The sequence below is a fragment of the Branchiostoma belcheri genome, unplaced genomic scaffold (genome assembly GCF_001625305.1).
Source record: "Branchiostoma belcheri isolate BF01 breed outbred unplaced genomic scaffold, Haploidv18h27 scaffold168, whole genome shotgun sequence".
Lineage (NCBI taxonomy): Eukaryota > Metazoa > Chordata > Leptocardii > Amphioxiformes > Branchiostomatidae > Branchiostoma > Branchiostoma belcheri.
Window position 1 is genome coordinate 19,268 of NW_017803135.1, and position 14,688 is coordinate 33,955.

Genomic DNA, 14,688 nt, shown 5'->3' on the forward strand with positions numbered 1-14,688 from the left:
CACCACTGAAGTGCCACTTAAACTAGTGACTGATGTGTTTATGGACCAGTGAACTTGAAAGGAGGGGTGCACGGGCGGGTTATTAGGGACAAAAGTCGGCAGCGATCGCTGCTTGTTCATCTGTACAACAAACATCTTACAAAATATGTCCATTTTTCACGCGCAGCCTTTGGTCCGAACTTAACTATAGCTACAGTACAAAAGCTGTAGAAGCAATAACATACACCAGTCAATGTAAACGCTGTTGAGGGGTTTAGCTAGACAAGGGCCCATCGCATAGCCCCCACTGGGGTTGACAGTGATCTGTGTAAACCCCTCAAGGTTTTCATTGACAGCTGCACTAACTGTTAGATATACAAAGCAGAAGCTTGTAAGGTTCAAAACTCGTAAGATACACGAATACAGAGATTTAAGTTCTTTTGACAAATATGCCAGCAACGGGTTAAATACACTTTAATATTATATATAATAACTATTGTAAGTAAATTTACTTTAAGTTGTACATATAGCTACTTATATATCCTTCTTACAAAGTAACTTTACAACAAAATAATACATAATAAACTTAGCACACTAAGACAAGTCTACAGTTCAATTTTCTCTACAAAAACATTTATATTTTTGTCATCCCTAGCTATTGAACATCTGATGCTATTACATGTACTGTACTTGTATATGAGTACATTAGATACAAAGTCACTCTCACAAAGATTTTCAAAAATTTTTCTCGAAGGTTTCATTATAAAGCCACAGTTAAGCTTTTACTAAGTTCTTGACTATCTACGAGAACAGTGTCACACGTTTTAGTTGGCCCACTTCAGTCTTTAGCATGCTGATATTGTAAAACATCAATCCAGACAGTGTTACATCATCTGAATACATAATATCGAGTTCTCAATATTTCGTACGGATATCAACAATTCATATCTTTACATCGAGTTGTGAAATTCTTGTTTTCGTGTTTCGTACAATTACGTACGGATCCCATATTGTTCCTAGCACAGGTTTGGGTATGCGATGCCACAACATACACCCACATTCCAGTCAACTATCGATACTACAATACAAAACAACACCTTCATTTGTGATCACAAAACCAAAAATGTGGCACTACTTTCTTCTTAAAACAAGATAAAATTTTACTGATACAAAATGTGTAATATTCGAATTCATTTTCATCTTGGGATAAGAGCTTGCTCATGACAGTAACAATGATACTATTTTTCTACATACTACCGGTAGTGTTACAAAGAATACTGTATGTGGTAGAGATACTATGGTCCACCTAAAACCAGTTTTATAATGCCAGGACTAAACCATGGTGTCTTTTCTCCATCCCTTAACCACCAAAATTTTCTATTACAAATTGTCTTTCAACAGTTATTCTACCATTGTTTCTCACGAAGAACTGACAGTACTTGTAGTTGTGTAGTCTTCCAGGCATCACAATAATTATACAAACTTAAAGGTGAAGAGTCCATGACAGCATCGAAGCCCCCAATTGTTAAAACATCTATTCTGTCCGTTACTTTTGACTGACTTTATATCCACTGTGGGCATTCACACAGATTTAATACTGGAACTGTATACTACAACACTTAAACTCCTACTAGACACTACCGATTACCTTATTTGGGCATGACATTCAAATATTACATCATTTAGAACAACAGATGATGAGCCCAGCAACAGATGATGACATCATCAGTGTGTGTGAGGAACATCATCAGTGACATCATCAGTAGTTGAGCTTTTCCTTGGAGTTGGTCACGATGTTGTGCAACTCCTGTTCTTCCCGGTATTTGGTCTCCTCGTACTTGTAAATTTTCCCAGAATCCTTGAGGTGAGCGTAGTTCGCCGACAAGCACATCAGATAGTGCACCTGCACAAGAGAGAGGGGAAACACACAAACATGGCACGTGTCATCAGAACATGTGGGTTATTACATCATCAGAACACAAGCACGACACACGAAACAGACATTTTTGTAAATAACACTAGTAGCTTCCGTGTTATTGCATGGGCAAGTCCATACTTGGCATACAGGGCAGCCAAGCCAAATAACACCAATATATACTGACCTATATGATGGCATTTAATGTAAGCTTTTTTGCCTTTCATAAATTCAAAGCTGCCATTTGCACTGGTCAGGCCCCTAGAAGCTCAATGGCCAACACCTCTAAGTCTGATAACACGTTCAGCACCAAGGACAGGCACAGAATTTCTTCTCCATGTCATACTACTGGCCTGATTACTTTTAGCAGCCCTTCCACTGGTTAGGACCCTAGAGGCTTGATGGCCAATATCTCTTAAGTCAGGAGAACTGGGAGCATCTTGATTCTGTTGATTTCTGCATAATATGTGCTGACATGGACCAAGTATTTTAGAACTGCTCATGAACTGCTCAAGAACTGTCTGTTGTTATAGCATTGTTTCCATTTTCCATATTGACAGAGAATCTTGAGCTCTCATAAAATCTGTAGTGTGTTTTTTGGCACATATTTTGACAGATTAGCCAAAAAGGCTTGGTGGATGTCACAGGGAGGGAAGTGCCTTTCCCAAGGGCACATGCAGCGTCGGGGCATGGTGATGGCAACTGGTAGTTTTGGGAAAGGGAATCTTGTTCTCCAGATTTAGAGGTGCATGGCCACAATTGCAAGCTCTCGGAGAGGAGACTCAACCAGCCCCTAACAGCAAGAGAGTAACACAGTCTCGGAGAGGAGGCCAAATCAGACCCCAACAGCGAGAGATTGCTACACCCTGTATGATTGTCTACTTGCATGTCAACAACACAAGGTAGGTAAGGAAAAACTCAGTACATCGAACGGTCATCAGTAGGAGTGCAGTTCTTGCTCCTCGTGGTAGTTGTTGGTGTCTTTATACTTGTAGCTCCTTGCCATGTTCTTCAGGTGCGCGTAATTCACTGACAAGCAGGTCAAGTAGTGCACCTGGCATGGGACACAAGGAAAAGGCTGCCACTAACTAGCCACATACAGGAAAACACAAAAGTGCAAAGGAGACGTACAGTAATCTGGAGAGAGGGAAGGAAGGAAGGAAGGGAGGGCAGGGCTCGAAATACTGGGTGCAAGTGCACCTTTAATGGATCCAAATTAGGACCCAAATTTGGAGCTGTGCACAAAAACCCATTTTTTTCCTGCATGACGTGGGTGCACCCAAATATTTTTGTACTTTCATGTGTCAGAGAAATACTAAAATCACTGTTGCAGTACTTTTCTTTACAATTGAAATGAAACATAATTAGCTTTTGCTGACGTTCTACTTATTCTATCTTATATGGTGCAGCCAACATATTTTTTGTGCACCCGTGCACCCAACACATTTCTGTGCACCCAATTTTTACGTTGGGTGCACCAGTGCACCTATTCCCAAAAGTGAATTTCAAGCCCTGGAGGGGGGTAGCTGTTGATGCTATATCTGGATGGAGATGGTGGGTGGATGGATGAGCACATGGAGAAAGAAAATTGACACAAACGTAACCAAAGTTTTAATTAACACAAGGTAAAGTAGGACTACTTGTGGCAAATTGCTTAAAATATAATGATTTAAGAAATGTGTGATGGCATACTTGCTGTGGCCAAACTGTGGGATGATCACATTATGCATACATTTTTTTTCATAGCTTTGTTATCATTATAAATATCTTTGAAAACAAAAGTCTATTTGTGATGCTTATTTTACACATTGTACAGAACTAATTGAGCATACAGCAACTGTGGTCTGATACACAAGAAATCAGCTCCAAAAATCTTTAACAGAGTCGAATTTGAAGCTGTTTACTTGTACATTAAACCACAGGTACTTAGACTTTTTGCTTCAAAACTTTTTCAAATCTAGGTACATACAAGCATTAAACATGGAGAATGAAATGAAGTTTCACAACTTAAGAGGATATAGGAGAGAAATGGGTAAAAAAAGTGACAATAACAATGCAACATAGGAGAACACATAGTATGGCTTTGGGGCCTGTTTTTCCAACCAGGTTGAATTTTTGACTCAACGGTATCGTGTCATTGATGCTGTAACAGTTGTAAGTCCTTTGGTACACTAGGTTTTCGAACCAGGGTAGCATTTTTCTAGAGCCATACAATTTGCATGTGTACTGTAGCACATGGCTGAGTGTTTCTGCTACCAAATTGCACTACCTTTCCAAGAAAGTGTCTCAGTGTTAGATGTCTGAAAACACCAGAAACCTAGAATGTTGTAATCCATCCCTAATGTCTACTATACTCCCTATAGTGCTTAAATACACTGAAATAGACAGTGTAAAGGTCAGACTGACAAACTGGCAGTATTCCTTTTGGTTGGCAACGTATAAAGTTTTAGACAACGTATAAAGTTGTAGACAACGTATAAAGTTTTAGACAACGTATAAAGTTGTAGACAACGTATAAAGTTTTAGACAACGTAGAAAGTTCTAGATCCTTTTTTAAAGTATTTTTGAGTAATACGAATGATATCCATTGTTGGTAAACTTTTTGGACTCTCTTTGGACATTGACCGAAAGTACTTAGTCTGATTTTTTTTTCTTTAAATTTCGGATTTCTTTTGCATCATGAAAAGTTGGAATACACAGACCAAGCTCAACACAGTTTGTGAACTGAGTTGATCATCATGTTAATTAGTTTTACACTGCAGAGACTGAGGAAGAACTAGCTCCAAGCGACAGATAGAGTTGTACAGTAGTTGGTGAGGCCCTGCACATTTCAACAATGAGAACAAGAACAGTTTGATATACAGTAACTGTACAGTATAATCCAGCATGTTCACAGAATGTGCTGCGCCTGTGTATAAACCCAAATATTCTATTTTTTAAAGTTTTCATTTGGAAACCCAAATTTTACATTTTTGATGATTTTCATTGGATGTTTGGTCAATATTGCATGAGAACCTTGTAGACATTGTAGACCACATCTTTTGCGACACATCCCGTCTGTAGCTGTCATCCTTAGTATACAAATGCGACCAAAACATTCTACTGTTACAGGTTTTGTACAGGCACAGTACATTTTGCCGACGTGCTTCAAATTAATCCAACACTGGCCATTTTCAAACCTTTTTATTTCAAGCTCAAAAATGACCAGGCTTAACACAGCACAGCAGAGTAACTGTGAGCCATTGTTGGAGCAGTGTTAAGAGCGTAGAAGAGAGAGAGAGGGGAAACATGTGAGAGAACGTACCAGGCTGATGGTGACGACCAGGGCGCCAACCAAGGCCACGATGTACAAGTTGAACAGCTGGAATCCCTGGAAATAACAATTTTCAATTTTTCAATTTCAATATTTTTATCGACATTGCGTTGAAGTGTTGTTTTTTTTTTTGGTACTCTCTAAGCAGAGGTTTAGGCTCAAGCTATTTTTTAAATGTTTTTAAGTGTTTTTAGTACTGGTATCTTTTTTTATGCCAAAGATCTGCTTGGAGATTTTTGGTAGGACTATCGCAGAGTCAGGCTGCTATCGTAGACTTTCTGCCACCAGTACAAAAGAGACATCATTACTTGATATCTTTAACCATCTTTATTGAGGAACAATTGTAACTAGTACAACGTATGGCAATGCAGAACTCCTGTTTTTTCTGAAACAGAATCTTAGCTGGACTTACGTCGGCCTGGAATTTGTTGTAGTCATTGCCGCAATACTCCCACATGTTGGTACCAAGATTGGTATTAGCCGGTACGGTTGGTGTGCCGGTGGTGTTGAAAACCACATCCAAGCCTAGAAGAAGAAGTATAGGGCGTTACAAATCAATACTGCACTTAAATCTAAGAGAATGAAGCTTCCAGTGGTTAGTGACCCTGCTTTTGTACTAAGCAGTCATGAGTTTAGGGTCCTGGCTGTTGTCTCTCACATGGTTAGTACTCGAAAGGTTTCTACTCAGTTCCCTTTCCTTACTTTTCACTATTTGCAATCTACTTCACATTTCCATGTTGCATTTTCTGTACACCCTGCAAAACAATACTCTAAACTAATGATGCTGCAGGTTGACACAAAACACATATACTCTCAGCCACCCAAACCAATACTTCCAAGATGTGGAAGAGACTTACCGAACTGCTGCAGATTGAGGCAGTTGTTGCCATTGACGGTGTAGGGTTTGGCTTTCACAATGACACAAAACACACAAACAACACAGCCACCCAAAACAATACTTCCAGCTCATTGTTACTTCTGGATACGGAAGTAATGATGCAGAAGGGATCTGGACTTACCGAACTGCTGCAGATTGAGGCAGTTGTTGCCGTTGACGGTGTAGGGTTTGGCTTTCACGATGACGGTGAGGTAAAAGAACAGCGATGGGATGGCACAAAACACACAAACTTTCGGCCCCTCAAACCAATACTTCCAAGATGTGGAAGAGACTTACCAAACTGCTGCAGATTGAGGCAGTTGTTGCCATTGACGGTGTAGGGTTTGGCTTTCACGATGACGGTGAGGTAAAAGAAGAGGGAGGGGATGACCCCCATGCAGGACATCAGCAGCCAGCCGATGAAGATGATGTACGTCAGCACAAGGAACTGTGGGAAAGGTCAAGGAGCAAAGGTCAAACTGCGGGAATGGTTGAAGGTCAAAGATCAAAGGCAATACCAGCTATTTACCAGTTAAGAGGGGCACACCCCAGTTTATTTTGGGTCTCAATTTGATTCTGCACACCCTCAACTTAAGCGACCGTCTCGTTCAGGAAATAATTCTGAAGCAAAAGCACTTCATATGGGAATGAAGGATATCTCTCTAGCTCCAAGAACAATAGAACTCCATGTTCTCTAACCTCCCAAATTTTAAGAGAAAAGGATTTTCTAACGAAAAATTATGAAACAATTATTCAAAGACAATTATCAAAGTCTGCTACTGGATAAATAACGGGGGTAACTTTCAGACAGTTCATGTGACATCCGTCACTGAATGAACTGAGAGCCACACTAATCCATAAATCAAAATTTACATGTAAGGTTGCTTACAACTACAACAACGACACTAGTGTAAGAAAAAGAGAATGAAGCCTTACGAATGCGACAGTTATCCTGCTGCCCAGGCCGGTGCCGAAGCCGCAGTACTTCTTCTCTTTGCTGGCGCCGGTTGCCAGGAAACCGATCAGGAGCAGGATAAAGGCGTACACGCCCATAAACGCAGTGATGCCCACGGCACTCCATTTCAGGGCTTCAACACTAGGGGGCGAAAAGGAAAACAACAGTGAGTTAATGTGTTGTTGTTCTGACAGCATTTGCTATCATAAGGAAATCATACATTGCTGGCTTGAAATATCATAGATAGAATGACTTTCAGCACCAAGGAGAGCTACCATCTGTTTATATGTTTGGTAGCACAATTGATTGTTGAAGTCCGCAAATATTCCTGCCATAAGTTAACCCACTTTTTTTTTACAACTACCAACACGGAAACAAATTCATCTGTAACGGATCTAAAATCGAAACTGAAAAGAGTCTTTCTACATATTGTAACATGGAGAACTGTACTTATAAATCATCTGTAACATAACATGGAAAACTGTATTTATACAAGAATTAGAACATAGAGCCTGGAAACAAAAAACTACTCACAGGTTGTTGAAATTGTCTGTAACGGCTCTAGCATCACCGAAGCTGAAGAGCGTCCGTGTCTGGATGACGGCGGTGTAGAAGGATCCGCAGAACACGGCGATTCCGGCCGCCAGAAGAATCGTGGCGATGAGGGAGGCGTAGGGAATCCGCCCTAAACACCTGATGCACGCGTCACAGCACCCTGGAGGGAGAAAATAGGGAATCGGTAAGAAACAACAACAAATCTTAGATTTCAGACTTCCAGGAGGTGTTTTCAGATGTTTTGTATGATTGTGGCGATGAGTGAGGCGTACGGAATCCGCCCTAAACACCTGATGCACGCGTCACAGCACCCTGGAGAGGAAAAATGGGGAAATCGGTAAGAAATCAACAACACGACTTTCCTCACTTCACTCAGGTGTAAATGAGTACCTAGCTTCGGCTAGGGACGTCCCTCGGATAGGACGTTAAATGGAGGTCCCGTGTTTGGGAGAGCCACACCCCACGCACGTTAAAGAACCCACCGCACTTATCGAAAAGAGTAGGGGACCTTCCCGGTGTGAGTGGTTCAGACCTTACAGTCTGGTCTCGGGGTTGACATCTTTGAAGAGGTGATAGTCACCTGTTATGTCAATCCTTCCACAAATGTGGTAAATCGTCATAAATAAATAAAAAAAAAAAAAACTAATTTCAGACTTCTGGGGGTGTTTTGAGATGTATTGTATGACCATGGCAATGAGAAAGGCATACGGGATCCGCATAAAAACACCTGATGCACGTGTCACAGCACCCTGGAGACAGAAAAACAAGGAAATCGGTAAGTTTTCAGAGATTTTAGACTTCCAGGAGGTGTTTTGAGATCTTCTGTAACTGTATTGTATGATAGTGGGGATGAGCGAGACGTAGGGGATTGGCCCTAAACACATGATGCATGCGTCACAGCACCCTGGAGAGGAAAAATAAGAAACTTGGTAAGAATTCTGTTCTATAGAATGATACAGTTTACAGTCGTCGACAAGGCTGCTGAGACCTTCAAGTGGTCTTCAGGGCTCGAAATTCATTTTTGGGAATAGGTGCACTGGTGCACCCAACCTAAAAATTAGGTACACAAAAAACTTAGTATAGAAGGTCATCAAAAACTTTTTTTCTGACACACAGATGTTAAGGATATGCTGTATACCATTTGACATTTTTACATACGTAAGCCTACCAAAATATTTGAGTGCACCCACAGAAAAAAACTGGGTGCACCTGAGCTCCAAATTTAGTACTAAGGTGCACATGCACCCAGTATTTTGAGCCCTGGTCTTCCTTGTCTGGGTTTGAGTTTGAGACAAGAAACAGAAACAACACCTTAAAAGCTAACAACACGTCCTGATCTTGTAACCCAGTAGCCCATTCAGTACAGGTCTCCTGACACCAGTTGCATGTCATGCCTTGCAAAGAAGAAAACAGCTCTAGGAAAACAACACCGCCCAACACCTTAAGGCACGGGGCTGCACCACTGGAAACATCTAGGTCAACAACATGTATCGTTTCTTACGTAAAAAATTTAATAAGGATCAAATAATCAGTTTATTGATGTAATTATGAGGTATATGCTTTCTTACAATTCGTCTCAAATCTTTAAGTTATAAAAAAACACTTGCCGCTATACAGTCAGGTGGTCTATTGTTGAAAAATAGGATAGAATATTTATCTGAAATACTTAAATTCTATTACAGTACTGTTCTTAGATTCTACTCTTTTGAATCTATCGAGTTAATAGCATGAATGACAATCTCTTGATCAAGAAAAAGACAAAATTTGTGATGCTCACACCCCTTTTGTCTTCAAAATGGACTCATCCTCTAAGAACCTGGGCAGGGCAGCTAGCTATGTTGTCACCATGTTTGAATTCTTCTGTTTATTTTGGGAAACACTACAAGACTCTGCCTTTATATTCTACACGCCCTGACAGCAAAATGCTAGCTCTAACAACACATTAACTGTCAGTTACAAAGCCTTCTTCTGGATTAAAGTTTTGAAGTACCTTAAAGAACATCAATCCCATTTGATGAGCTCTGAAAAATTCTTTCCCAACTACGTAGAAGATATTCATCAGGAATTTGAGGAAATAGCATATAAGTTTAAATAAAAACAACACGACACACAACTTTTTAGGAAGGACCAGAAAAACATTTTACTCTCACTTTGTGACAGGAGTCCTTACAATTGGACAAAAATTGGAAAATGTCTCAAAAATTTAAGCTAAAACAACAGGTGCCTTCTGTGACCCTCTCAGGATAAGTAACCTCAACATACCAATGTTGACCTTGAGAATTCCTTGAAAGACAAAAACACAGAACAAGAACAAGTATGCCAACAAAGGAGGCAATTCACTCTTCCAAGTTTCTTGAAACTACTTCGAGAAGTGAGAGGAGTACGAGAGAAAAATTCTCACCTTCTGTCTCCCCAGTTTGCAACTCGTAACGCGTCATTTTTTACTTCCGACTGAAAACAACTAGAGCCTGTCTTTCCTTGTCGTGTCTAAATCAGTTCTTCTCGCATGCATACTCACTCACTCCCAGCCCCTGACTGTGGATACTGCCACGCTCTACTGCACGAGAAGCCTCTTTGCTAGGCAGTAGTCTTACATATTCATGGTCTGGGGCTCCCCGAGGTTTTCTACGGGTATGTGCAGAAGAGCTCATGTTAATGCCGCGAAGTCTCTCCTCCGCTTCAGTGGATTTTTTTTCACTTTAGTCATTTTCCAATTTAAGACGTCCCACTGCTGCTACAAGGTGGTAGCTAGACCACCTGTGTACGTTATGTTTTAAGCCTTTGTCAACAATACTATCACCAATGGTAATAAAATAACAAATTCTTCTGTTCTGAAAGATTTCTGCTGACTTTCAAGTAAAGTGTCAAGATGGCTACAGCCTTAAAATTTCCAAGCAAATCAGATCTATGTGCATGGGAATTTCAAAAGAGACATAAAAATCAAAACACTTTTCTCTTAATGATCCCTGAAGGTGGGAACAAGTGGTATGATACATGCTTTTGAATTAAAAAAAAAGCAAGAAAAAAAGATCTAACAAAAAATCTTGGAAAAAGGAATTTTTACTATGAGGCAACTGTTATGAAATACCAGATCTGTATACTAAATCTAAATAGATACAACTAAAATCTTTGGAGAATTCTCTTTTCAAGCTATGGGCCAATCACAACTACCTGTTCCTGCTTGTACCACGATCTCACAGCTGTGCTCCTCACAAATAGTAGGAAACTTGTGGGGCTTTGTCACTGAGGGTCCTTCAGTTGTTTTCGGCAAATTGGGCACAGAGTGTGAGTGTGAGGGGGGCGGTTCAGAGTTGTTCTCCTAACCTCAAGAGCGGGTCTGCCCCAGCGATGCCACAAAAGAACTGTGGAATGTGTTACTGAGGGATTCAAATTAACCCAAATACCTTAATTGAATGTAGCAGAACCCCAAAGTGGATAAGAAGCTTCAATGCTTCAAAATTTATACTAAAGTGCACAAGAAAGGGACATAAATAAGTGAAAATGAGGTAAGAGTAGCCAGTTCGTTCTTTTTTTAACGCCCTGTTTCATAAATGATGCTGAACATTTTCTTCCTTTCTCATCATTCGAGAGAAAAAAAATCGATGAAATATCAAATTGGTGCAGACTGTGTCTTTCGACAATAAAACATATACAGAAACTAGAAAAACTAGAAATACAAAAACTAGAAACTGAAGGTAAACATTATGCAAAGCAAATGCATAATGTTTACCTTCAGATATGGTTTGCTCTGTTAATTCTTACTCAAACACATTCACATACAAGTCTAAATGCCTACTATGAAATTGCAACATTATGTAACCCAACACCAGTTACTATGGTGACAGACGTCAACAAAAGAGGCCATTGGCCAGGTCAGAGGTTAGTGCTTGGAACAGAAGAAGAAGAAATAGAGCAAAAACAATATGTTTTCCTTTGGTAAACATAAGGCCACACCAATTTATTTCCTTGGTTAACGGATTCGCCGCTTGCTTTTTTTGCCGAATGAAAATAAAAATAAAAAACGTCATAGTTTAGACCCCACAGGCCGGTAACAGGGAGACTCCAATGAAATTGCTGCAGTTCATACCAATGTCGCTAGAGGCGCTCCTGCACACGTAGTCACATGACGTAAAGTAGCCAATCGTGGATTGTTTTACTTTCTGACCAATCAGATGCGATGTTCTGGAACCATGTTGGCTCAGTCATTTGTTTTGTTCTCCTGCCTGGCGGGAGCCTCATGGCGGACAAAATTTGTGGCGGAAGCTTAAATTGTTTGAGAAAGCTGGAACTTTGGATCAAGGCAGAATCTAGGTACAGTACATGTAAAATTGAATAAATTTTGTCCCCTTTAAAGTTAAAATTGCTTGTGAGAGTTAACATTCGTGTCATGTTTTAGAGTACATATGATGATGGTGGAACTTGGAAGTAACATGCTAAAACTTGTTTTCTGCATTTTGCTCGTGTACGAAAAGATTATCAACCCAATGGTGTGGATAGCAAATAAAACACAATACGGTACATCCTCTCTTGTCTTTTGTTTCTTTCCCAGTATTTTCGTAACTAAAGCAGTCTGGATTTCACACTACATGGCTGTATGGCAGGTAGTATCAAATTTTTATTTTTATTTTTTTTTCGCCCGCCCGCTCCATTTTTTTTCAACAAAAATCCGTTAACCAAGAAAATAAATTGGTGTGGCCTAATAATGATTTGCTTTGGGCAACTGCAATTTCCCGGCGCATTGCGACATTTCTGGCATGAAATTGAAAGCGCTGAGAATGTATCGGTTATGGAAGTTGAAGCCATCTCTATGTAAAACCCACTTTAGCCTACTCCTACATAACGCCATTGATTTTTTTGACAACACAGTCTGGTCACCGTCTTGAGCCAATACAAATTTGTGTTCTAGATATATAGGCTCATATACATTTGTAGACATATAATAGTCTAATAGTCACGTCATACTGTAATTTTACATATTAGCCGGGGTACTGTGAAGCTTTCGTGAATCGTAGCTTGATTTCTGCATTTTTCCTGGTAACCTCTCCACCTTTTTTTTTGACAAATATTTATACCTTAACACACTTTCGAGATGCACTCTGTCTCCTCTTCAACCCGGTTAAGATCTCGTCTTGGAATTCTCTTGTCACGTGACTTGATCATGATGGGATAATCACGTGACAAGAGACAGTCATATAGAGGTTTTAGGTAGTGACACCCCTGTCCCTGTTTAAGGGACCACCATTAATTTGTCACTAACACCACAAATATGTCCTTCTTGTATGACTGCACTTTTCAACTCAATATGTCTCTTGCAAATAGCAGAAAATTTTATGATGGACACGTACACGTACATGCTAAAGATTTGCAGGACATGGCTGCACTGCCACTCTTGTCTGCTAGGGGTCCTCACAGCACGGATAGCCTAACTACAACTTTGAACCACAACCTTTTAATAATAGGCTGAAGAAACCAATATACGGTAATTTACCATATCAACTGAATCATTCCGATTACACAGTCAAAAGTAGTACTGATTTCGAAATCTTATTGCCAGTAAATGACTACAAATGAGGGTTGAAAAATCAATGTCTAGGCAACAGTCAAATGAAAATATATTTTTTCAAATGTGTGTATCAAAATATCAAATCATAGAATGCGTTATAGTGATAGAAAAAATACTTAAGTTAGCTATCTAAGTCCCAGTTTAAAATTTAGTTCCCTCATTTTCTTGAATAGACATCAAAACCAGGAAACTGAACTGTTTTGGCCTAACTGTCACATACGATTCTCATACCTTGACCACAGGATGACCACACTATAATGCAGAAATTATTGATCTATCCATTGATTTCAGTATTATCATCCTCCCGAGAATAGAATTTGGATATTATGAAGCCCCTGATGGTATAAATATTGATCGTTTTTTCCAGTTCGGCAACAACAAGATCAGATGTAGACGAGCATTTAGGCCAGGGAAGTTTGATTGATAAATACTAAGAGACAGTCTCTTTAGACATTAGAGTTAAGGCCATGTTGATTTGATTATATGGATGACATCCTCTGGGAACCCCAAAAGTAATGCGCGCGTGCGAATAAAAAAAAAAAGTTTTGCAAAAAAAAAAGTTGCTTTCACTATGAAATCTACGTGGTCATGAAGGTTGAACAAATGGCACAGAATATGTTATGGCGAATACTCTACTCTTCGAATTCATTTCTTTACATTTTTGTCTTTTTTCCTTTGATTTTGGCATTCTACGACATTGGTATCGTTTCTAAATGTTTTCCTTGCAACTTATGGTATATTTTTGCTCATTTAGCAACTGTTTTGCACGATTTACAGTATGGTTGAAAACTTTTTTTTTTTTTGGAAACGGCCGAAAATTCATGCGCGCGCGGATGTCATCCATATAATCAAATCAACATGGCCTAATGAAAAAAAAGTTAATGACCAAAGGTTGAAGGATACTTAGATGCAGTATTTGAGAAAGTATACAGGATGGTACACATACATACATACACACACACAAACAAACAAACACGCACATACAGCAAAGTATGGTACAAGTAACCACCTCTACATGTACATAAGAACCACCTGGCCAATGTAACCACTTTTTGGTGCAAGATAATTTTCCCCATTGACACAGTGTTTATAGTGACCACCTGTCCACATAAATGTAGACCAGATTTTCTTGGTTGTCTCCTTGGACAGTTTTGATTTCACACACATATAGTAAAAGACTTTATTCCTGAACTGTTAAGCTCAGCAGATGCAGGCTCTCATACTAGTCTTTTATGTGATATGCTGTACATGGAGCCTGGTACATGGATGCTGCTAAGGACCTTACACAAGGACTTGCATTGTATTCTGAAGTCTAGATGTTTACACATCTACTGGATATCTGATAAAATTCATGACTTCCCTCCACTATAAACGAAGATGAAGTAATATCTACCATGTGGTCTGCAGGCTTTAATAGAATATCTTAAGGGGCATTACACGAAGACTACCATTGTTTCCTGAAGTCCACAACTACACATTCAGGATCTGATGAAATTTATGACTTCCCCCACTGCTGGTCTATAAATTTTAG

At 39.6% G+C, this 14,688-nt stretch overlaps 1 protein-coding gene across 3 annotated transcripts in view; it reads right to left on the minus strand.

The window, feature by feature from the left end:
• Positions 1-609: 609 nt before the first annotated feature.
• LOC109466493 (neuronal membrane glycoprotein M6-a-like) overlaps positions 610-14,688 on the minus strand; it is a 44,669-nt gene continuing 30,590 nt past the window's right edge. The window contains exons 1-8 of one of the 3 annotated variants that reach the window (XM_019764215.1): positions 9,996-10,129; positions 7,574-7,754; positions 7,021-7,180; positions 6,382-6,532; positions 5,620-5,732; positions 5,199-5,264; positions 2,820-2,948; positions 1,757-1,882 (exon numbers count right to left, since the gene is read on the minus strand). In XM_019764215.1, the coding sequence (XP_019619774.1) occupies positions 2,832-2,948; positions 5,199-5,264; positions 5,620-5,732; positions 6,382-6,532; positions 7,021-7,180; positions 7,574-7,754; positions 9,996-10,032 (825 nt within the window). In that variant the 5' untranslated portion in view covers positions 10,033-10,129 and the 3' untranslated portion in view covers positions 1,757-1,882; positions 2,820-2,831. Of the gene's footprint in view, positions 1,883-2,819; positions 2,949-5,198; positions 5,265-5,619; positions 5,733-6,381; positions 6,533-7,020; positions 7,181-7,573; positions 7,755-9,995; positions 10,130-14,688 lie in introns of those variants that run through there. The other 2 variants (XM_019764214.1, XM_019764217.1) reach the window with 2 other exon arrangements.